We start from the raw sequence: 24,444 nt of genomic DNA, 5'->3' as shown, positions 1-24,444 counted from the left end.
AGCTTATCCTGATGTAAAAACGAGTATGTGTCGATGGGGAGCAACGCAAACATGGGCAGACACAAGCTGATCACATCCCAGATCATAATAGTCGCATTGGCAAAGGCATCTTTTATTTATTTATTTATTTTGTTTGGGTTTATTTTGTTCCTTTAAAAATTTTCTTTATTGTTTTTCTCAGCCACTTTATATTTTGTATTTTGTGTTCCGAGCTCCTCACTGACACTTTCATGTAAAAGTTTCAGCACAAATTCTGCTTCAGAGCTGTTAGACGTCTGCAATAGCCGGGTTGGAATCAATGCAGTTACTCTGCACACACACGTCTCCAGAATACGGCCCTTTATTTCACAATGTCTAGCTCACCTGTACAGAAGGAAACATGGGGTATTTCTTGGTACCTCACATAAAACTCATCAGATCTTATCACAACAGATGGACTCAAAGTATCAGAGACAGCAGGCCAATTAGCAGATTAAAGGTTTCCATATCAAATACATCTGTGCTGCATCGATGCTGGTTTTAAACAGAGAAAATGGGAAATAATTCAAAATATCTTTACTTCTCTTAGCCATGACCTAGGGGCCTAAGTCCCATCTTCCAATTTTTTAAAATTTTCTCCTTTTTGCAACATAGGCCACGATCCAGCAGAGCACTTTGGAACATGCTTTATTTTAAGATTCTGAAAAATTGCTGTGTACCTTGGGGCGTGTAAGCACCCTTTTGAAACAAGACCAGAGTCTTTAACTCCCAAATGAATACAGAGTTTCCAGCATCAGAAGTGATGCTGGTGAATTCAGTTAATAAGGAAGAATTTTATCTTTCGAAGTGTTTTGTGATATTCCATGCAAAGTACTGAAGCGACGATGACTTGACCACTTATTTTGCAGCTGTGCACAGTAAACCTCCATGCCCAAGGGATAAATCACTGCTGTACCATGCCAGAAAACCCCACATTTCTACCAGTGAGGTTCAATGCACAAAGCTGCATCCTTCCCTTCCCGTGAAACCTGAAGAAACTCGAAGACAGGTAAAGTTTTATGAACACTACGACTTCAGGCAGGGACCAACTCTAGTGCTGATGACAGAAAAATGAATAAATAGATTTTATGTCCGTATGGTGAAGAAAGTCTCTTCTTGCCCTACGGGCAGTGTGGTGCCACGGAAGTCAACTTCCGAAAGACAACATTTTACTTCCCCCATCTCTCAGCTGAGGCCGCTGACGCATTTGTAACAGAAAATACCATTGATGTTCCCGTCTGCTAGGTAGCTGCCGTGCTCTTCTTCTCACGGGTGGCTGCGCTTCAGCGGAGCATAAAAGCATCTCTGTCCTTCCTCAGCGCAACGTGCAGAGCTTCACGTAAGACGCTTTGAGATCCTCAGCTGGCAGGTGGCAGGAATGATTAGTCTGATTATCTGCCGTAGCGCCCTGACCGCCCCAAAACAACCTGCACGTTCCCCGTGTCAAATGGCAACGAATGTTAGAAGGTGTGTCACAAACGGATGGGTGTTACATGGTCCCTTCAGGAGGAGGGTTGGGGGTGACTGGTGTAACCGTCAAATGAAAGACCAAGACAACCATAAGCAGACATACATATATAATATGTACAGTGGCCATAGATGCATTTGCACCATAAAGGAAATCATGACATTTTAGACCGCAGAAAATTATCAAATTCCGGAATTTTTTAGTGCCAGGTGTCTCTAACTTGCTAGTAAAAAGAGAAGGAAGGAAATGTCCAAATGTGGGTTGAATGAAGTGGTGCAGCTGTCAGATGTGGTATTATTTCTCACTCTATTTCAGACAGAAATGCAGAAGTATTCTTATATTTTACACTACATGCTGCAGACAGAAAATTATCTCAGTAGTGTTTGGTTTCTTTTGCATCTTTTCGCTCACTCTCTTCAGCTTTTCCAATAGAGCTACCAGCATCAAAACACAGAGCTGAAGTACAGGCATGAATTTAGTAAGCAGAAAATGCCAAGCCCCTCTGTAGGGATTACACGATTCAGGCTTTCAGAGCAGACTGAGATAAGGCAGTGTAAGGAAAGCCCTGAACCTACCAAAACGCTCTCTATGTGGTTTTCAGTCCATGGTCTGTGGAATTGTACAAGTCTGTGGAGTACTGCTAAGATATCTCCAAAAGATATCTAATAAAATTAAGCCCATTACTACTAAGCTTAAATTCACCATGGAGAAGGCTGAACCTCTGTAAGGAAACTATTGGGGGGGTCCACAAGTTGTCAGAAGTTGAAAACCGTTGCTCCGGCTACAAAATCAGACTACCAGTGAGTCTGCACAGCAACCTGATTCAAATAGATACTCCTGAAATTCAAGGTATGTAGCAATGTGAGAAAAGGAACTAACACAGGAGGCTGCACGCTAGTAAAAATCAGCTGGCCCATATGGAGCATTAAAGGACTCCCCGATATTCCAGCTACAGGCACCTACAAACACTACGTTAGGCTGTATTAATTATTGGCTTACACAAGAGGCAAAGAATGAACTTGGGAAAGACAGGGAGATGAAGATGGCAGTATCATCAGCAGCTGTTTTTTCCTTTGCTAATGTTTCTGCTCACTAAAATTAAGATGCTGGCTAGAATTGGGCTTTTGAAAAGACTGAAATTATTAGCAAGACTCTGCCAAAAGGAAAGTGTGCTCCCTGCACTCCTGTAACAACGACTGGGCTGTTCGCAATTCAAATAATTTAAAAATAAAATAACAAAATCAGAGAGCTGTATGTTGGTGCTGCTATAACCCCTCTGGTGTTGTCCTGGGTGGAGAATGCAGAAAGTCTACTCAGCAGTGTGTATGCGGGGCTCCCGCCCCAGGGATGGAGAAGGGGCCATTTCAGAACATGCACGTCACTTGGGTTGATTTGTCGAAGCCTTGTTCAGTGAACAAGTCATCTGGGAGGTGCTACAATATTGTGGCTCCGGCAGCATCCACGCTTCTGGGGTCCTTCAGGCCAATGATGAAACTGTTGGTTCTCCTGGCCCCGTGAACTAGGGAGACCACTTTGACTTTATCCACTTGATGGCCTCTGGCTACAAGAAATTCAATATCTTCTTCAGGAAACTCACCTGTAGGGATTTTAAGAGAGGAGTTTGTAACTGAAACCACTGTTGCCTTTGATGCAAAGCTCTGTTCTAACCCTGTTGGGCTCTGCAGTGTGAAGGAAACTGCCTGCAGCCTCTTCAGAAAGTGTCCCAGCTTGGGCGAGCCAGGCGGTGGAGGAGGACCAGCACTCACCGCTCCGAGGAGCGGTTGGTCTTTCAGCTCTCAGCAGCAAAGGCTGTTCAGAGCTGGGCAGTGCTCTGTGTGGTGGGGGAATGCGAGGATCCAGAAGACCATTCAAAGATGTGGAAGATCCTCCTCTTTGGAAGGAGGGGAAAATACGTTGCTGGCACCTATTGTAGTTATTCTTCTTACAGAACACGAGGCACTCCCCGCTTTTAAGAGCTTAGTTACAAATAACAGTATTAACAGTTATTAGTCAAAATAAGATGCAAGGCAGCTCAAAACAAGTTGCCATGTGACAAACTTTGTGATAAGCCTTCCATCTTCCCCTTCTTAATGTTCCAGCTATCTACCTTACGTTGCTTGCTCTTCTGCTTTTATTTTGTTTATTTGATGTTTTGTAATTTCTGTATGAAGAGAAGTGCCTGAGGATACAAAGCTGGGGATGCAGCTGGACAAACTGAGCAGGCACACAGAAACCCCACACTTATTTAAGCTATATACATTGCAGATGTGTCGTAACATATAACTTGTTGATGCCAAATGTTCAAACCCACAAATTAGGACCTTTTAAAGTTTTGGATTTGTTTTAATTACATGCTAGTTTCCAAGCCTGCAGGTGACACTTGACATACATGTTTAGATTTTCCTCTGAAATGGGAAGGCCTAGAAACTTTGGCTATTTTGTGTGAAATGAGAACCGAATTTCACTTATGGTTGACTCCGGCAAGTTATGGGGCTTTGTGAAAAATGCCAAATAGACCAAGACTTGTAATAACAAGGACAAAGGCTGGCAGTACAGACTCCAGAGTGTCAGCATTGATGCTGCATTTCCAGCACTGTAAAGCTACAAGCCTTGCCATAAGCCTTGTCTTCCCCCCAGCTGGTGGAGTTAAGGGAACACGGACTGGAAAGTGAAAGTATATAATTTATGGCAGCGGTAATAAACTGTAGGAAGATCTGGTAGCTTTCAGGACCTGTCTGGGTCAAGCTGTGGTTGCAGTCTTGTTTATTTGGATATTCTTGACGGCATCAGATCACCAAAAGATTTTAAGGACAGGACAAGGCTGCTACCAGGAGGTGAGGTGGGACAGAGGGAGGGTTGGGGAGAAGCACCTGAAGGAGTTCGGACAGGTGGTGTTGGAGGGGCCAGGGAGCATTCCCAAGACGAGAGGGAGAGGCCATGGCCCCGTGAGGGCTCCAAGCTTTGAAGAAGCTAGGTTGCTGCTTTTTGTGTTCCCCAAAACCCTCTGTACCCACTGGGCACCCTAGAACACGGTGAGCTGTGCACTGGGCTGTCGCACTTCCACAGCAGTGTCCTAGGAGAATCCTGCTCCTTTTCTAAACACGCTAGATTTGTAGGCTGCACCACACCCAGTGTCCATACTCACTGTCAACCTGCAAGGTGTTGGACTGAAGCTGTGGGTGAAGTCGACCAAGTGACAAACTTTCACTCAGATTCTTGTTAAATGTTAAAACATTTACCAAAACCTGCAAGAGAATAAAAGATCCCCAATAACAAAAAAAAAAGTAATGAGAATAGGAGAAGCCAACTTCCCGAGCATCTCCCTAATAGGTGGCTCCAACATCTGCAGACGCAGCAGGCAAAGAAGATTTTTAACCGTTTTCCAAACTGCATGTACTAATGCAGGGTTTTGCACATACAAGGAGGCCCTTGAAATATGGCCTGTATATTGTTGGTGGAAAAGCGGTACCTTTTCAGGATTGCATGGGCTTTTTGTCACATAGTTCCTGCTAAATTAGGAGAGTTGTGTGTCTGGAGCATGATGTAATCTCTAAATACGTGTTTGTTACAGCCAAAAGCTCAGCACGTGACTTCTCCAAACAAAGCATTAGGAAGCAATGGTTGGCTTTAGTTTTGCTCTGAATAATGCCTTCCAAAAGGTAAGGAAAATGGGAGCCGTTCTTGTTGTGCCTTTCTTTTTAGCAATCCATTGCTGTTGTGCATGCAATCAAGCTATTGGCAAGTACTTCACCTCATTACAAACCATAAATTAGGAGGAGCTGCCCAATTTGTAGCAAGTGCTGAGCAGGGAGAAATTCAGTCGGGAATGCACTAAAAGGAGCTTTTCATAGGGAAAAGGTCTAAAGGGCTGCCAGTCTCTGCAATTCTCTGAATACAAAGTGTTCCTTTTTTTTTCCCTAATGATCCTTAAGATGAGCTTTGAACAGGTATTAGAATGACACAAAACCATTATAGATTTTGCCAAGGTGATTTTCCTCTACAATTATGAGTGGTGCCACCAGGAAAGGTGCAAGAGAAGTAAACCGGTAGCTCTTAGAGATTTGAAAAACCAAATATGTGGAACTGGTGACATCAAAGACTGAACTGGTAATCCTGTGGCCACCAGTTTGAACACAGCCTGGGACATTAGGAAGGGAAAGCCTGTACTGCAGGAGGGGACCCTACTCAGCGCGGAGCTCAACAGCTGCTCTGAGAGGGCGGGTGCCCGGCCACAACACTGACCTGAACGATGCTGCTCAAGGCTTTGTCCCCGTTGTTAGCTCCCAGACACAGGTACGTCCCGCACATCCCCTCGGATGGTCTGACGATGGTGGGCAACAGGAAAGACAGGGGCCGTTTCCGAGGCTGAATGAGATTTTGCTGCAGTTGAAGAAAAGACACACCAAAAAATTTCAGCAAGCTGACCAAAGCTTTGCTGGTGCTCAAGTTGTGCAGGTTAACTTCTTACTCTTCATACTTCAGCCACGAATTGCGCTTGCGTAGTTTTACAAGGCTGACATCCTCACCACTATGATAATGCTCTCTGATGTTAACAGGATCTGTCCTGTTTCACGCTGTGGCTCACTTTTACAGAAGGTATACGGAGCCATTCACCCACTTCTAAAGTACCAACCCAGCAAAGTGGGATGGTTTTACAATACACGGCAAGAAGAAACAAGAAGGCAGCACTGGAAGCCACCAGGACTGGTCTGTAATTGTTTCTTTCCAAGACCTGAAGATTTTTTTTCTGCTATTTGTTACTTTTAAACCTGCAGAGCAGCAATTCATAAAAAGAGTCCTTAATTCAAGTCCACAGAAAAGGACGGTTGCTTTGAAGTGCATCTGGACTGTAGGGAAAATAGGTAACTGAGATGAGCAGCGTCGTTTGATAAAACTGCATTATAACAATAACTGATACACATGAAGCCTTCCGTTTACTCTGTTTTAGTGGCTCATATAATGAAAAAAATAGGAGCTTTCTACAGACTGTTGTCTCTCAGTTATTAATAAGGCATTAAATAGCCTCCCTGTTGTGGAGATGAGAGTAAAATTGAAAAAAATGGTACAGACAGCTCAAATAAAGAATTTGTCATGTCATTCATTACCGGCCTGGGAATGGAGTGGTTCATTGTTTTATTTTGCCAGGAGAAGTCCAACATCTGGCTGTTCAGGAGGACTCCAGAGGGTGTTATTATTCCACTGCCAAAGGGACGATTCAAAGAACTGAAAAGGAACACAAAGAAATCTCATAAAAATCCTCCCAGAGATTTTTGTACACCTCGAGGCTTTCGGGGCTCCAATTTTCTGTCCCATCTTGGCTTGATAGAGACTCTTCAGTAGTTCTTTAGGGCTGGATAAATGTGAGGAGTGAAAGTCTCCATGTACTTTGGAGCAGGAACCATGTGGGCGATAGCAGCTCTGTCCCTCCCTGTGTTTAAACACAGGATTCCCCTCTAGGCGATGGATCTGCCTCCACGCCCCCACCAGTCCTCAGATTTGGCCATCACCTCTTCTCCAGGGAGCAGATTCAGGCCAATCCAGACATGTTTCACTGTGAGAGGGCTGTAGGATTGCAGAGGGCAGAGCAGCACCAGCTCACACATCTCCACCCTGCCTTCCCCATTTCTCCTGTTGCAGGACTAACTGGGACAGAGCAGCCCAGCTGCTCCAGGTCTGGTCCCATCCTGTCCTGCTGAACCTGCTTTCTTCTCCCTGCTCCCACCCTCTGAGTACATTTCGGAGGGAAGAAGTAAATCCTTTACCTTACAACCGCAACAATGAAGTCATCGGGTCCCATGACAAGGACCTGGCTAGCAGCAGGTCCGCTCTCCATGGAGAAGTGAGGCATGCGGAGATCAGACGAGAAGGACTGGGAGTCATTAATCAGCTGGCGCAGGGAATTAGCTTCTGATTTACTTCAGCAATGAGGGAGGGAAAGAGGAAAGCAAGCCATGAGCCTAGGAAGCTGAACATCTCCTGGTGTCTCTGTGGGGGTACCTCTAGACAGCTACTGGCCGTGTATCCCTGAGGGGGCTGGCACTGAGGACAGGGAGCTCCTTCGGTTCACCCGATGGAAGAAGACAAGATGGCTCAGTCCACACAGAGAGGCAATGCCATGGACCTCCCAGGCTCTGTCTACAGCGGTGAACTCACCCTTGATGGACAAGGGGTGGCACTACCCAGCTGAATGCCAGTCCTCCAGGAGGATGGCAAGTCAGGCCCAGCTCTGGCCACCAACCATGGCTAAACCTGGCTCTGAGGTGGGAGGCTGGGTTGAAGCCCCAGGCCTGGGCTCTCCCGCACGTCTGGGTGTTCTGCAAAGGCACCAAGCCCCGCAGTGGGGAAGGGAGAGCCAGAAACTGCATGTGTGGTCATGACCACATGGATGGCCATTTGTCCGACCTGCTGAGAAGGAATATTTAGAGGGATGAGAAATTGGGAGGAAGCCCCAAGATCGAGCTGGTTCCAGGAAACCTCTGTGTGAGGACATCCCACAACCCATCCCCAGAGCCCCATGGTATCAGCTGTGATCCTTGTGGAAGAGTGAGCCCTAGGAGGAAACTCAAGGACTGACCTTTCCTCGGTAAAACAGAGGTAGAAAAACTTCAGGTTTACCTGTGCACTGAAAAGAGCAAATCCAGGAGTGATATCCAAACCACATATCTTGCAACTCTCACCATGCAACTCTCAGCCTCAGACCTACCTCACCATGCCTTCTGCAGCGTGAGTGACGGACATATCATCAGATGGGTCTCCCAGGTTGCTAGCTAGACTCAGGGCTATTTTTAATGTCTAAATTGAACACACAAAGAAAGAAAGAAAGAAAGAAAGAAAGAAAGAAAGAAAAACATTTAGGTGGCCCTGGAAATACAACTTTTGATACTCCAAACAGGAAGAGGTATCTGGTCTCCTGGCATGTTGGCTAAAGCCTGTGAAGAAAAACGTCTAAAAGCTTGGTCCTGGGAATACCTCGGTGCAAAGAGCTGCCACACGTGGGTATGGGGACCAAAGAGCACCAGTTTGGCATGGCAAACCGTGTGCTGGGGGGGCAGCGAACATATCCAGCAGTGTTTGTACAAGGCGGAACATGGAGTTGACCAGCTGGCTCAGCCCAGCTCAGTGGTTCAGCTGCATTGCCGGCTGGCAGACAGGGTCACCAAGATGCCACTTACTTTCTATTTCCATTCCTGAATGGTCACCACAACAGCAGAGATCACACTGAATCCCAGTGGGACAGTGGGTCCTGGGCTCGCTGTTGCCTCTGGACAGCAGCTCCACCGGCACAGCACCATTGCCGAGCAGAAATGAGCTATTCTGCTCACCAGCTGCTACCCATGTTCCTAGCTGTAAGTCACGTGAAGTGTTTGAACAGAAAGCATTAGTCCCAGCACACTTAACAGAATGATGGTGTAAAAAGAGGAAGGGATCTGGTTTCTCATACATACAGAATCCTGCCTAAGCCAGTCCATTAAAAATGGGAGGATGCAATTTCAAAAGACACAGTTTATCCAGCCCTGGTTTTACAGTGCGTAGCCAGAGGACAGTCACAGGAGAAATGTGCTCTTCAATCAAGCCAGCTTGTGCCTAGCAGAAACGCACTAGACTTTCAGCCTGCAGGTCATGCCATTTTAATTCAAGATTCAAGACAGCATCTACCCTGCAGGTAGATAGCTCGATGTGACTTCTGTTTTGATGTGTGCCACGCATCCACAACCTCTCTTGAAGTGTCATCATTTATCTTTTGATGTATGGTGTAGAACATGACTAACTTCTGGCAAAGGTGGCATTTCCATGAAGCAGTCTCCTGACCACCGTACCATACGGAGGATGTACAAGAGGCTTGGTGGCCAAGGAAGAGCTACACTGAAACAAGCAGACCATGTCTACCCCACAGGGACAGGTTAAGGACATCTTGGTCATGGCTGTCCCAGGGCTGGACTATCTGGTGCTGACCTAGCACTGAATCTCAGCCACACGTTCTGCCGTGTGATCCCGAGTAATCAGGGTTACACCTCTTCTGAAGTGACTGCCCTTTATCCGGAGGTTGCTGTTCCTCAGCTGGGACATGATAACCAATGGGTGAAACTCTTGGCCTGCTGCAAACGCAGAGCAAATAGATTCATCCAAAGCTTCCTGAAGAAAGCTCAGAAATGACTTAAGTGAGTCACCCTTCTCTGCCTCTGAACAGGCCTAGCAGCGTGTAACACCTCCAGTTGTTGCGCTTTTGCGGAGAGGCAGTAACTTCCAAGCACTCACTGTCCTGTCTGCTACAAGGATGTGGTTACATCCTTGGCTTAAAATTCCCAACTTGTAAAACCCAGCTGTGGATCTGTTAAGTGTCTAAGAACATAACTCTACTTACAGAGCAGGAAACAGAGCACTTGCTTGACTTCCTGGGAAGCTGCTACGTTTTGGTAGGACTGACAGCCCTAAATACTGGGAAAATCATGATCTGGACCACTGAGATCATGAGGTGGGCTAAAACGTGAAGATTTTAAAAAAAAATAAAGTGTTGGGTCAGTTTTCCTTGTCATCACCACGTATAGGTTTTTGCTTGCAGCATCACGTTGCTGACTCTCCTTGCAGTGCCCTAGCAGTGCTCCGGTATGGCCAGGGCCACTGGAGCATAAGAGGCAGAAGAAATAGATGGGACCACCCTCAGCTGCTGTGGGGTCATTCTGAAGAGATGATCACATACAAGAAATGGGCAAAAGCCATGGTTTGTTCTTCTGAAAAAGCTCTGCCTAAGCAAGAAAGAGCTCAGCTGAGGAGGAGCCTCCAGCATCTACACCTACCTGAGGCAGCAGCACAGCTCAGATTTACACCTTAGCAGTCTATTTCCTCATTCTCCTCTGGGAATTACTTACAAACATTTTTTTACAACCAAGGAATAACTAAATTATTCTCTAGCAGCACAAGAAATTTAGCAAAACGTTGAACCTCCTCTTACCTCTGCCATCCAGTGCAAGATATTCCCCCTGGATACTTGACTTGTGATGTTAAAGCCCTCAAGGATGTTCAGTGCTGTGATCAGCGCAGGACCTGCATGTGGAGGTGGGGGACTGAAAACAAGATGACCTGTGAAGGGAAGAAGAGAGGCATGAAGCTGCTTTTGTCAGATATTGTCCAGTTATAATACTTTCCCACAAGCTAGACAGGGAAACCTTTCCAGATTTGAGGGGAAATAATGGAAAGCAACATGATTTGAAAAGGATTTCCCAAAACATTCCTGTTGTATCTTTCTGTTTCTTTATGATGGATGAAGGAAGCCCAAACAAGGATGCTTTTTTTACATCCAAAATTCAGTTCTTGTTGGTTGGCTGGTTGGTTTCTGGACTGCAGTATGGAAGAAGGGAGATAAAATGGGTTTGCAGCATTACAGCTATAAGGAGAGTAAATATAGGGGTTTCTAGAAAAGAATGACATTTTAGAAACTTTTTGCACAAAGTAAGTTTTTCTCCCTTGTAGATCAACTTTGGGAACTGCCTTCAGACATAGGCGCTAGCCTATGGTCCAGCTTCTATCTAGACATTGCAACAATATGTGATCATATTGCATCTTTACACTCTAACACTATCAAAATACCATTGGTCACTATCAAGGAAAAAACAGATCCATTTCAGAGTGCTGAAAACCTCCTGAAATGCCTACGATGCATCAGTGTCAGTAGGCAATAGCAGGAAACTCTCCGGAGGGCTTTTCTGCAGACGCCTCAGCGCAGCTTTGACTTCAACTCTTGTTAAATACTGTCGCCACCTCTTGCCAGGTGAAGCAAACTTTTAATTGGAGTTGCATGGCAATGGGTCAGGCATTTACCTCGATAGACTGTGTGGACGGGATTCTCCACTGTGACACTGTAATTGCTGAAGTCTTCCTCCACCAAGACTCCTCCATAGTTGTGGACCTGCATAGGAGAGCAAAGCGGCGCACACTGAGGAAGCTGGGTCAAGGCTTTCCGAGTTCCTCGTGCTGGCCCAGGTGAACACACACCACACTGTCAAAAAAATACCATTGAGATTCCTGAGCCAAGTGCCAGGTTCCTTGGGATACCCTGAAAATCTGTGCTTTCATGGCCTTGGTGGCCTGGCTCACCATTCACCACCCCTGGAAGGCTCTGCAGTTCACCTCCAAAAGGTCACCCACCTCATGGGCGCTCTGAAGACGTTCTGCCTACCCGTGAGGATGGGGACTGGCACTGCCGCACACCCTTCTCTCCCCTGAGTGGCAAGCGTGAGTATGTTAAAGGTGATGAAGCATTTGAATACTGACAGGATAAAAGATATATGGATCCAGGATAGAAAGAACCTGGGTGTAGCAGGTCGCCATCACTAGAAATCTTTAGTATACGATTCCCACCCTATTTTTAATTATTTCAGGTGATAGTGGGTCTGCCGTACCCTTGGTCTTTCTACCCTTACTCTCCTAGAGGTGCAATTCACTGGACTTAGTAATTTTCATGAATGCAGTAAAGATGTGTAATTCCCTCCACTGCAGGTCTTCTGCGGTTGAGTCATGATGGAGATGAGGTAGGACCATCATACCTGCACTCTGCTGATCTTAAAATCCCCTGAAGTAGGTAATACTCTTAGCCAGCATACAGGTCCTACTGTGCTCATGGGCCAACTCTTTCCTTCCACCCAGGAGAAGCCACACAACCTGGTGAGAGGTTCTGCTGGGGTGAGTTGCTGCTATGAGTCCTCTGGATTTCCATCCAAAAATGGGCAAGAACAAATAACCTGTGCATGCTCTGATTTCTAAACTAGTCAGCTAACTTGGCAAGAAAACTTCTTCTGTCGCAGAAACAGCTGAATCACCGGAGCAGGAAAGCTAATGCAGGGCACGTTGTGGGGGGCAGCATGTCAAACCACCCCAAAGTTACAAAAGAAGATGTATCCCCTACTTGGGATCCCTGCCCCCTTCCCAAAGCAGTCCCAGAGAACAGGCCAGGTTGAACCCAACGGCTGAGATGAGCAGGCAGGTGCCTGGGCCAGGAGCTGGCTCCCTGGAGCTCGGCCAGCGGAAAGCCCGGGCGAAGCAGCCGGGAGTGGGGCAGGAGGGGCCTGATGGCACAGAAAGGGGGAAAGCCCTGGTCAGCCACACACTGCAGACACCGTCTCACATTCCCCAGAGCCGCCTGTGCCTTCCCGCCACGGGATGGAAACAAAGGTTAGGGTGTTTCAGAGCTTTACTTGATTTCACCACATTGATGCCCTCCCTTTGCTGGAACAATAAACACTGTGGGAAGCCAGCACTTCGCTCTGCTCTGCAACCAAAGCTGGAATTGCACACTCAATCCCAGAGCTTGCCAGGGTCTTTGGTGTTGCAACCCTGGGCCTTGCTCCTGCATAGAGAGCTCGTGCTTCCCTGCGGCAGCCCTCAGGTCAGGGGAACGGGGTGATAAAGCAGGATTTAGCTGTGGAGATGCACCACAAGCTTAGGAGTTTTCCTGTTCCTCGTTCTCCACCTCTGCTGTGGTCCAGGTGAACCATAGGAGAAGATATCCAAACACAGAGCTCACAAATGTCTAAGGCTTGAGCTGAATGAACCCATTCCAGATGACCGACAACATGTTGAAGGTGAATCACTTGAACCACAGTGGTAGGGAAAAATGGTGCCGCCAACCACCCTGACTACAGCTACACAGGTATAAAAGTTGTTTGGGGTTTCTTACCAAAATAATTACTTTGTTTGTTGTTGCTATTTTTTCCAGAGCACCTCTAACAATAGGAGTTAAACTAGGGCAACCCTAAACAGGACCAAGCCTGTCTGATCCTCTGCTCACAAGGCTCACAGTTTTATTTTTAAACATTCTTCCTGGAGTCTGTACCTTACAGTCCCATTAACAACAAAAATTTGCTTTTCAAGAGTGGGGCACCTCTCGTTACAGGCAAAAAGGGGTTGTCACTAATACTAACACAGCCCAGAGCGGGTCTTGAAATTGAGGGGTTTCTTCTTCAAAAAAACCATCTGTCCTGCTTATAGAGGAAATGGAGGTTTCACTTCTGTAGGCTGTGGAAGTGAGACCTGTGTGTCACTTACGCCACTGCAGTGACAGGGACAGGCAAGAAAAAGGAGGCTCCATGCATTTGTCCCCATCATTGTGCTGACACTTGGCTATGGCTTATCTCCAGGTTGTCACCTTAAGCAGGTGACATGGCAGGTGGCACCCCCAGCCCGGGCTGTGCCGTGCGGTCTGGGGCAGAGACAGGGACAGAACACGGCTCACCTCGGAGATTATCTCCTGGGTCAAGTTGCTGCTGTAGAAAGCTGCCACCCCTTCCGCCCCCACCAGCTCCAGGACGGCCGCGAGGTCCAGGCGCCTGACAAACATGCCAGGCAGCAAAGGCTGGCCGTCCGGCAGGAAGATCTCTCGAAATTTTTCAGAGTAGTTCAGGTCCTTCAGTTCACTTATGGCTTTGGCTGCGGGTGAGAAGGGGAAGGACATCCAGAAAAGCCAGGGAGCCGGAACGCGCAGGGGACCTGGAGTCACTGTGCGCCTGATGGGGATGTTGGAGACTTGCTGCTGCCTCTTGCCCTATTTCAAAACTAGAGGGAAACTGGATCATACACCCATTAGAGCTGGGAAGGAAACCCAAAGAAACCCCAGCGCCCTTCCCTGGCTGGCCTTGGGCAGCTGCCCAGCGTGGGCTGCTCTGACCTGTCCCTGAGCAGCCCTGGGAAAGGGCTCCAGATTTGCTGCCACCATGCCCTCCCCTTGCAGGCCGTGGCTCATGCGTTGCTCATCTCCCAACGTCATCCATCTCCAGGTCCAAAGAGCCTTAATTTCCCATGAATAACCATCTAGATCCCCGGCTGCCTTGCACCCGAATGCAGTGGCCAGTGTGCTCCTCCATGCCCAGCAGCCACCCTTGGCTCCCCATCAGGTACTCACCCAAATCATGCGTGACATTAAACCCATCCTGCGCGACACCGGCCACGAGGCCCAGCAGCTCAGACCACGGGAGTCTGCCAAAGGAGAAAGGACATGGAGAAACGTGCCTCGGAGGGGTGCAGCAGGGCAGGGCGGTGGGGAGCAAGCGCAGGGCTCAGCTCTGTGGTCAGGGGGGTCCTGAAAGACCAGGCTGCGGGGCCAGCGGTGGCCAAAAGGAGCACTGAGCTTTCAGTGGGTTGGGTCTTTTTAGCAAGACCATGTCAGTGCTCCATGATGTGCACCAGAGAGGAATGTCAGTGCAAGGACAGGGGAAGGGGCATCTCTGGAGCAGAATCTCAAGCCAGGCCCCGGCGCTGAGCAAGTCACTCAGATCCCTCCCTCCCTGTCCCAACAGGGCGTCAAGGACAGCCACACTTCTTAGGGTCCAGCTAAAGAGAGAATGGAAATACACAGACATGCATGAAAATGTTCTGCACCTGTTTCTAAGAGAACATTTATCGTCCGTCTTGTTAGCCAAAATTTCGCTTGGCAGAAAACCTGACCAAGCTGAATTCTTCCTTTTGTTAAATGAAGTACCAAAAAATGAACGTATTTTTCAACACAAGCGTCCAAGTACCCCTTAGCTAATAGTTTTGACTGGTAGCTGAGAACGTGGTCCGATGGTGAGGGCTTGTGTGCTCTGTATTGCGTTTGGGTGGCAAGGTTTTGGTAGCAGGGGGGGTACAAGGGCGGCTTCTGTGAGAAGCTGCCAGAAGCTTCCCCTGTGTCCGACAGAGCCAATGCCAGCCGGCTCCAAGAGGGACCTGCCGCTGGCCAAGGCCAAGCCCATCAGCGATGGTGGTAGCGCCTCTGGGTAACATATTTAAGAAAGGGGAAAAACAACTGTGCAACGGCAGCCGGAGCAGAGAGGAGTGAGAATACGTGAGAGAAACAACTCTGCAGACACCAAGGTCAGGGAAGAAGGAGGGGAGGAGGTGCTCCAGGCGCTGGAGCAGAGATTCCCCTGCAGCCTGTGGTGAGGACCACGGCGAGGCAGGCTGTGCCCTGCACCCATGGAGGTCCACGGTGGAGCAGATATCCACCCGCAGCCCCTGGAGGACCCCACGCCGGAGCAGGTGGATGCCTGAAGGAGGCTGTGACCCTGTGGGAAGCCCACGCTGGAGCAGGCTCCTGGCAGGACCTATGGACAGGAGCCCACGCGGGACAGGTTTGCTGCAGGACTTGTGACCCCGCGGGGGACCCGCGCTGGAGCAGTCTGTTCCTGAAGGACTGCACCCCGTGGAAAGGACCCACGCTGGAGCAGTTTGTGAAGAACTGCAGTCCGTGGGAAGGACCCACGTTGGAGAAGTTCGTGGAGAACTGTCTCCCGTAGGAGGGACCCCACGCTGGAGCAGGGGAAGAGTGTGAGGAGGAAGGAGCGGCAGAAACAACCTGTGATGACCTGACCGCAACCCCATTCCCCGTCCCCCTGTGCCGCTCAGGGGGAGGAGGCAGAGGAAATTGGGAGTGAAGTTGAGCCCGGGAAGAAGGGAGGGGTGGGGGGAAGGTGTTTTTAAGATGATTTTGATTGGGAACAAATTAAACTAATTTCCCCAAGTCGAGTCTGTTTTGCCTGTGACGGTAATGGTGAGGGATCTCCCTGTCCTTATCTCGACCCAGAGCCTTTCGTTACATTTTCTCTCCCCTGTCCAGCTGAGGAAGGGGAGTGACAGAGCGGCTTTGGTGGGCACCTGGGGTTCAGCCAGGGTCAACCCACCACATGCTCCCAGCTCCCCCACGGGGACCCAGGGCACAGCCTGTGCAGCACGAGGACAGCCCACGTATGCCAGCCTCGTGTCTTACCTCCCATGTAACTGGTGCGCCTGGTGCATTCCTTGTATCATGCCTGGCACCCCCACGAGCAGACCTGGCTGTAAAACAGAAAGGACAAAAAGGAAGAGTAGTCTCCTTCCCATGAGGATGTGGGACATGGTCCCCAGTTGCAAGTCAAGGAGATGCAAGTCATGTTCACATGGGAAGTGTCTGCATGGTCTTTAGGAGAGGAGAAGAGGTCTGTAGCAACACACTAAATTAGGGAATAAAGGGATTTGGAAGGAAAGAGGCAAATTCAATCCTGGTCTCCACCCAGTTTGGTCAGGAGAAATAACTCAGCAGAACGACACAGGATTGTGCTCCTTCCTGGGACTTTTGTTCTCCTGGCTCCCCACTGTCAGAGGGACATGCCTCTTTACTCCCCAAGCCCTGCAGGCTCCAGGTGTTTTGGGGCTGCCAAAGAGGTGTTTTCCCTGGACTCCCCATGTCTGTAGGGCCCAGGGATCTCCCATAGTGGAAGAGGCCTCCTGTCACTTCCCCGGGCATCTCCCCCTCGGCCGAGAGTTGCAGGGAGAGGAGAGCTAGAGATATCAGTCAGCTCCAGCCCTGGAGGGGTCAGCCGTGGGACACTGGTCCTCACCTTGGTGTCCTTCTGCAGGTCCCCCTCCAGTGGGATGCCCAGGGGAGCCACCTCGCGGAAGTCGATCACCCAGCTCCTGTTCTTCCGGATGTCGTGGACCAGCATCACCCCACCCCTGCAGCGAGACGGGGGTCACGGCATGGCACTGGCTGTCCCTGCAACAGCCACTGCCGTAAAGCCAAAATGAAGAGCGCGGGTGCCACTGGGGCCAGGGCCAGTCCTGGCATGCTGGGGCCGTTGTAGCAGGTCACTAGCCTCAGCAGCGACCCAGGGCTGGCCAGCGGTGCAGGGGAACACTGCTGCCCTTCCCCAGAGAGCAGTTCAGGACAACTGAGCCAGGGCCAGTGCAGGACGCAGGCAGCCCCCGTGCTGAGCCTGCAGCGAGGCTGGATCAGTCCCTGCCAGCCTGGCCAGAGGGCCGCTGGCTCTGTTCCACTGCCAGGCTGGGACTATCTGGGATTTTCTTTCTAATCCGAGCAGTTTTGCAACAAAACAGGGGTTTTTCTTACAACGGCAATCCGTGGCGCAGCCTGGAGAAGCTATCAGGTGGCGGTGTTTTATGCAACACTCCCGAGACCTCCTGCAGAGCCAAGAGCACCAGGCTTACGTGGATGCCACCCTGGGGATGAGGGCTGGGAGGAGGCCACCCCTCGCCACCATGCCTCCCCTGGCTGCTGCCCAGAGCCACGCTCGGGCCTCAGCCTCCTGTCACAGCAGGAGCAGAGCTTATGGAGGGAAGCACTCGATCTCTGAAAGCACTGGGACTGAGCCCAGGGAGCTGCAAGCTCCTGGCACACTCACAGAGGGGCTCAGCAGCCTGTGGTCACTTTTTCAACCCTCTCGAGCCTGAGATTTGGACTTTCCTGGCAGCCACTATGGCAAACACAGCTTTTCCTTCCCTTGGGGTCTCTGTCCCTCGCTGTCAACTTGGTGCACAGGAAGGGTCCCCGTCCCTGTGCAGACGTGGACACATCCACCGCCTGATGTCAGAGACCTGGTGCCACACGCTGGGACTTGGGCTACCATGAAGGCATGTCTCAGCTGGTGGGGAAACCACCTGCTTGAGGACAACCACAGACAACAGCACGGGGGTGAGCGATCAACACTTACCCGCCGATCCCCGACGTGTGGGGGTTGACAATTCCCGCGCAGAGGGCCGAGGCGATGGCTGCGTCTACCGAGGAGCCCTGCTTGTTGAGCACCTCTATGCCCAGCGCCGTGCAGCGGGCAGCGTCCGTGACCACGGCGCCACGGTGGAAGATCTGCCGGAAGAGGAGAGTGGTTGTGCCTGGGGCGGGGTGCTGGGGCTGCCCAGATCTTTGCCCAGCTCTGTGGGACCTGAAGCCTGAGGCCAGCGCCTACGTTTGCAGGTGCCTCCAAATGCCGGTGGGAGTAATATGTCCTTGGGCACGTCCCTGCAGCAGGGCAGCTGTGGCCGCTCTGCATGTAGCCGTGGCCATGAGCTTAGACAGCTTTCAACAGTACACATGCTAAGCTGGCGGGCCATGTCTCACCCTGTCCTCCACAGCCCCAGAGCAGGGTCGGACTAATCCTCAAGAGCAATGGGTGACAGCATGCTGTCACTGCACTGCAGCACCGCGGTCACTGAACACAGCTGCAAAGAATGCAGCATCCCCCCCAGTACCACGGCTTGTTCTCATCCTTCCCTGGTGCCAGCGCCAGTGCTAATGCAGTCACAGGAAGCTTTAAAAGGTTCATTTTAACCCTATGGTACAAATTGCAGCATCTCAGCATGAGCCAGAGTGGCCTTGGGAAGTGTGAACAGATAGGCCATGGCAGGCCGGTGGGCAGAACTGGCCCTTCCAGGAAAGCGGCTGCATTGCACAGCCTCCCTTCGGCACGGCACCCCAGCCAGCCGTGGGGCCAAGCCACTCCATCCCAACAGCTGCATTTTGCATACCAGTGAGAGAGCAATGAATTAAAAAAAAGCAAATCTCTTTCACATGGACTTGCAGGTAGCTCTGCCCTGCTGGGCAGCATATGGAGAAGATGATGGGGACTACTGGCTGCCCCTTGGCCCTTCTCAGGCTGCAGTACTTGGCAGGAGATGTTAGGTGAGAAGGTATGACCCCATGGCCATGCTGCCTTTGCTGTGAAATTTAGCACTGGTCCGTGGGACAGATTAGCAGGAGGTTCAGCTCTGTTTTCAGCTATTCCCCTGCTTGGTCCTGGACGGATCCTTCCAGAGGTGAGCCTGAGCATACGGATCCATAAAACTCTTTCCAAGTGGAGATGTACGGAAGATGCCTACTGCTTAACTAAGGATTGCTTTCTGAAAGCATTCACATCTGGCTAAACCACAGCTGCAGACACAGCAGCGAGGCTGCCCATCTCCCCCCAGCAGCACCCCAAAACCTGCCAGGCACAACCACCCACGCCCCGGCTGCGGGGCAGGCACAGAAAGCCCAGCTCGCTTCTCCACGCACAACCCCCAGCCGCAGCAAAAAGCTTTCAAAACAATTTGGGCTGGGATTGCAGAGAGACACTCAGCACGCAGGGTCTCTCGCTGACACCGGCTGGGGCTCACCAGCACTTACCCCGCTAAACTGCTGGCAAGGAGAAAAGTTAGGGAGCTTCTCCTATTTTTGGAGCCAAAGCCCGACGGCAAAGCCACTGTTTCGTCTCACCTGAGGGTCCCCAAAATAGATCTGCATGATCAGGGCCACCGTGACCCCCGTGGCGAAGGTCAGGCAGGCAGTGATGATGACAGTCAGCCCATCCTGCCGGCAGCTGCAGTCTCCAGAAAAAGGGTCCTTGCTGGTCTCCTGGAGAGGGGACACGTCCTGGCTTCCCATCTCCGATGAGGACGAGGGCAGGCGCTGGAGACGCGCAGACTTCAGGAAGGAGTCTGGGTCTTTGTGGGCAGCAGGGAGAAAACAAGTGTTGGTTATTGAGCAACACGGGGCTCTTATTGCAGTGTTTACCCAGCGCTAACATTACACCGTACCCCTTCCAACAAGGCTATTACCTTCCCTATTGATCCCAGCTCTCAAGAGACTTTCTGGGTCAGATGCTGCTTTAGGTCATTTTACTGATCCCTTCCTTTAGCTCTAGTTATTCCAAACTGACTTCCCTAGAGATTAAGAGGGGCGAAAAAACCTGAATTTTTCTCCATTTCAGTCTATTCATCAGTCTTCAGTGATGGGCCCACAGTTACTGCTCCGTTTGGAGGGGTTCTTAACACAGCACTGACTTGCAAACAGGTCTCTGAAATGGAGCAGGACTGAAGAAGAGGAAATTAAGATACAAAAAAAAAAAATCCAGCAGCCTTATTTGGAGTTATGCTTGAGCTAAAGCACCTCAGCAAAACAGAGGCGAAGCAAACATGTGGCCTGGGCACAGGAAATACCTCTATGGAAGCATGGCAAAGTGAGGGCAGAGAGAAGCAAACCTGCGAACTGGAGGGCCTCAGGGCATCCACCCGCTCCGACGGCAGGAAAGGCTCTGCTTTAATTTCTTGCTTCCTCCGGCTGACGAGGCCCACTGTGAAATCAAGCTGCTCGCCGAACACCCAGCTCCAAGATGGCAAATGCAATGGGGCAGGGTTTTGCTGAGCATCTGCCAGACGGCAAACAATGCTCAGCAGGATGAAAAAGTCTCTCTTTTGCTCTGAAAGATGCCTTGAATCTCTGCTTGCGTCAGCTGCTGCCTTTGCAGCGGGGAGGATGCCGGCTGAGCGTGCCCTGCCTGTGCACGGGCGCTGCCGGGCATGCGGAGCTGCTGGTGCAGCCGTGGGGACATGCCCGTCCCTGCCGGGCACCCGATGGGTCCAAGGGGCTCGGGGCATCACCCAGGGCTCCTGGATGAATTTTTTCGGGGCCTGCTGAGAGCCAGCGGGGGCTGCAGTGCCCTGCGCATCTGTGCTAGGACAAAGAGGAGCATGGAGTGGAAAAGACAAGATGAGAAGCTTGTCCCTCCACACAGGGGACGTCTCCCGGCTTTGGGATAAGTGAGAAGGGAGCGAGCAGAAAACCCTGCATCCCCCATCACCCCACCGTGCCTCTCCGTCTGCTCTGGCAGGCAGCACCTCCCCGGGGACTGCCAGCTCTGTCCTTGCCATGACATTAAAAAGACCTCCTGGGTGCAGCTCTCCCGGGGCCAGGCAGGGAGTTAGTTTTAATTTCAGTGATGCTGCAACCAGGAGTAAACCCCCTGCAGCCAGGGAATCCCCTTAGGGTGAGTTTAATCTCCTCCGTGCTGCAGCGATTTAGAAGCGGGACTGGGAAAGGCTCAGTTTTCTCAGCCTGCACCTCTGAGCGCACGCAGAGCCCCTCACCGGCACGTCTCGTCTGAGCGAGCTGGGCCGGCAGTGTGCGGGCAGAGTGGGAGGCCTGGCTGGGGGGGGGGGCAATGGGCTGGGGTGCCCCCGGTGGGGGCCACAACTGGCCTGGCAGGGGATGCCATTGGGGAGGGATGTCACATACAGCCCCTAGCACCCCACAGTGGGGCACCAGCCCCACCAGCGGGGAAACAGTGAGGAGTGAGCTGGGGTCCTCTGCCTGACCCCTCCAGGATGCCGTCCCTCTGCTCTGCTCGTGTAGCGCTCGTGACAGGCCAGGCCAGCACGAGGGGACATGAACATCCAGGGAGCAACCGTGGGAGAGGACAGGCCCCGGCCCTCCAGGGTGGCCTCCCTCACCCACGCAGAAGTCCCTTCATTCTCCGCCACAGACATCCCGCATGGTCTTGGGCAAGTCACCTAGTCTCTGTGACCACTGGTGCTGCATGGGGACAGCAGGGCCATGATTTGGGGACGGGAGCAGCTGGAAGGGGTCAGTCGGGAGCACAGAGGGCAAGGAGCAGCCTGTGAGACCAATACAGAGGTGCCCGTCCCATCACCAATGTCCACGCTCGAAAGAGAAGCCACCAAACCCTACTTGGCTTCTGAAGGGGCCACGAAGGAGACGTGGCTTCACGGGGGAACCGGCGCTTTGGGGAACCAGGGCCGTCTCAGCTCTGGAGCTGCTGCAGAGGGGACAGCAGAGACTGGAGCCGCTTGCGTGCTCTGGCAGGTGTTGCAATGTGGGACCGTTCAGTCCTTTTGGGGGGTCTGTCCCCAGCACCGACAGCACAGCAGCAGCTTCCTCCTTTTAATGAGATCTGGGCAGTAGAAACCAAAGGTCTGGGTTCCGTCCCTGCCAATCCGGCAGATAACGTGGCATGGAGAAACACAGCAGCTTTTGCAACACGCAGGCGGCGTCGGGTGAGCGTGAGTTTCCATGTGGCAGAGCAGCAGCTCCCCCAGCCACCCCACGCGCGGGCACCCGGGGAGACCGAAACCCCGCACCCGGTAGGGCGCCAGCACAGCCAAAACCGCACCAAACTCTGCTCGCGCTCCGCGTGCGAGACGAGAGGCCTCGTGCTTTCAGAAGAGCCGTTCTGGCAAACCTGTACGCGGCAGCTTCGCCCGACAGCGCAGGATGGCACCGGATGAGAACGGGCAACGGGAACTTCACCCGGCGCTCAACGTGGGACAGGGCAGAGGACAAAGGGGCGCGTGGGACCTGCCTAAATATGGGCCTCGGGGTTTGGGGGTTGATGGGGCAGAGACCTGCCCACGGGCTATGAAGCAGCCCCAGGGATGAAGGGCAGTGTTGCTTGGAGAAACGTGACATGGGGGAGAAAAAAACGTTACTCTGAGCTATTGAGGAGGAAGGAATCAATTAAAAACAGGCAAAGGGTTTTCTCGAGGATCGAAGGACCACCTGACTTTATTACAGCTGCGCACCCGGCGGGAGGGATCCCCAGCTCCGTGCCAAACCCCCGGTATCTCTGGCTACCTTCCGCGCCCACGGCGCCCGGCACGTCCCCGCAAGGTAAACGAGGGGCCGGGGGACACGAGGACGTGGCAGCCCGGCGAGCCCCGGCTCCCTGCGTGGGGGCCAGGGCGAGGGAGCCCCTCGGCCCGGCCGAGGGCGAGCAGCGCCGGGGTGGGAGGTTTGGAGGGCGAGCGGCGGCTGCGGTTTGAGGGGACAGGCGGGCTGGGCCTGCTGGAGGCCGCGGGCGGGCTCGGGGCCGCGGGCCGAGCGGGGGCCCGGGGGTCGGCGGGGGCCGGGGGCATGCGGGGCCGCGGGCGGGCTCGGCCGCCGCCCCTCACCCGTGTCCTGCTCGCCCAGGAACGCGTCCTCCTCCTTCCGGGCGCGGAGGCCGCCCTCGGCCGCGCCGCCCGCCTCCTCCTCAGGCAGCCGGGGGAAGCTGGTGATGCTCATGTAATCCACGGGCGAGCCGGCGGCCAGGGCCCGCTGCCGGCCTCCCCCCGCCTCCGCCGGCACCGGCACCGCCATCGCCGCCGCTGCCGCCGCCGGAAGGGGCCGGGCCGGGCCGGGCGCGCCGGGGCGGCCTCGCGGCTCCTCCCCGCGGCGGGGCCCTCAGCGGGAGCGGCGGGCGCTCAGGGGCGGGGGGGGGCCGGTGAGGGGCGACGCCGAGGCGCCGGCGGGAGGCCAGAGCCACCCCGGCTGCGCAGCCCTGGGCCCGCGCTCCTCCGCGCTGCCGCGCGGGCCCTGTGGCGGTTGCGGGCGCTTCGCGACCGCCCGAGCGCTGGAGGGGGGCAGCGGCGTACGAGGGGCCCGGGGGGGGTCGGGCGCAGCGCGGTTCGGGGCGGAGGAGAAGGGCCGGGCTGGGCTGGGCTCCAGCCGGGCGAAGCCCTGCGGGTGCGAGCCCCCCTCGCCCCCTGCTCCACACGCGGGGTCAGAGCCGGTGGAGGGGATGGGGGGATCAGCCCCGGCGCCCCTCGGACCAGGGCGTCTGTTTCTGGGCCAAGCCTTCAGGGTAGCCGGATCGGAGATTTCGTAGTCCTGTCTCCAGAGGGACACACGTGTACTTTGTGTTGTCGCTTATTCAAGCCAACCCCCAGCAGGGAGGCTCGTATGCCACCCTTTCACCCATTAGCACAGCGGCAAGGGGGATCCAGCACCCAGTGGGACACCAGCAGCAAGAGACACTGTGACAGTGCCACAGAGCAGCCTGGTGTGTTCTCTCTCCCAGCCAGCGTGGCCTTCCAACACGGACCTCTCATGCATGGCCCTCTGGAGATGAGAGCTGAAGATTGTCGTCCTCCCTGCAGCACAAGAGGTTTCTGTTGGTGTTTGCAGGTGAAGCTGGCCAGGCTCAGTCCTGGCACCAGCGGCTCTCACTGCTCCAGCAGCCCCAGCATGTGTGTCAGGATGCGCTGACGCTGCCAGGGAGCGCAGCCGGCCAGCACGGAGCCAGGTGGGTGCAGGCAGAGCCCAAACTGGGGCTGCAAAACCAGCCGTGCCTGGGGCAAACCTGAGCTATGGTTACCAACAGCTCCCATTTGACAGTTTTGATTGAAATACATACAGCAAGGGAGACCTGGTTTGCGTGGACATTTGTGAAATCAAACTGGCTGAACAATTTCATTTTTTCCCCCCCTACGCTTCTTTCAGAGGTTGACCTAAGAAACACCAGTAAAATAACTGGAAGATGGAAGAGGTTGTTTCATTCTGGGCTGAACAAAATGCTTCAGGTTTGTGCAAATTACTTCCCCCTGCAACAACACCCGCCCGTCCCTCTCAGCTTGGCACATGTGCTTGGCTGTTCGGCTGCCTGATCTGAAAAATCCATCCTCTGCCC

At 52.6% G+C, this 24,444-nt stretch overlaps 1 protein-coding gene across 1 annotated transcript; it reads right to left on the bottom strand.

The window, feature by feature from the left end:
• Window positions 1-2,753: 2,753 nt before the first annotated feature.
• Window positions 2,754-23,135, bottom strand: GGT7 (gamma-glutamyltransferase 7). Its single transcript, XM_059827254.1, has 15 exons — window positions 22,949-23,135; window positions 19,479-19,705; window positions 17,941-18,092; window positions 16,831-16,945; window positions 16,221-16,288; window positions 14,379-14,452; window positions 13,713-13,906; window positions 11,303-11,390; window positions 10,437-10,564; window positions 8,190-8,278; window positions 7,249-7,401; window positions 6,592-6,709; window positions 5,729-5,866; window positions 4,632-4,731; window positions 2,754-3,083 (listed from the first exon to the last, which is right to left on the bottom strand). Exons 1-15 carry the CDS (start codon window positions 23,133-23,135, stop codon window positions 2,920-2,922), a joined length of 1,995 nt encoding a protein of 664 aa, XP_059683237.1. The 3' UTR covers window positions 2,754-2,919.
• Window positions 23,136-24,444: the final 1,309 nt, after the last annotated feature.

This window comes from Gavia stellata, chromosome 20, assembly GCF_030936135.1.
Source record: "Gavia stellata isolate bGavSte3 chromosome 20, bGavSte3.hap2, whole genome shotgun sequence".
NCBI lineage: Eukaryota > Metazoa > Chordata > Aves > Gaviiformes > Gaviidae > Gavia > Gavia stellata.
Note: the sequence above shows the minus strand (reverse complement) of the source record. Positions and strands in the feature narration are given on the sequence as shown.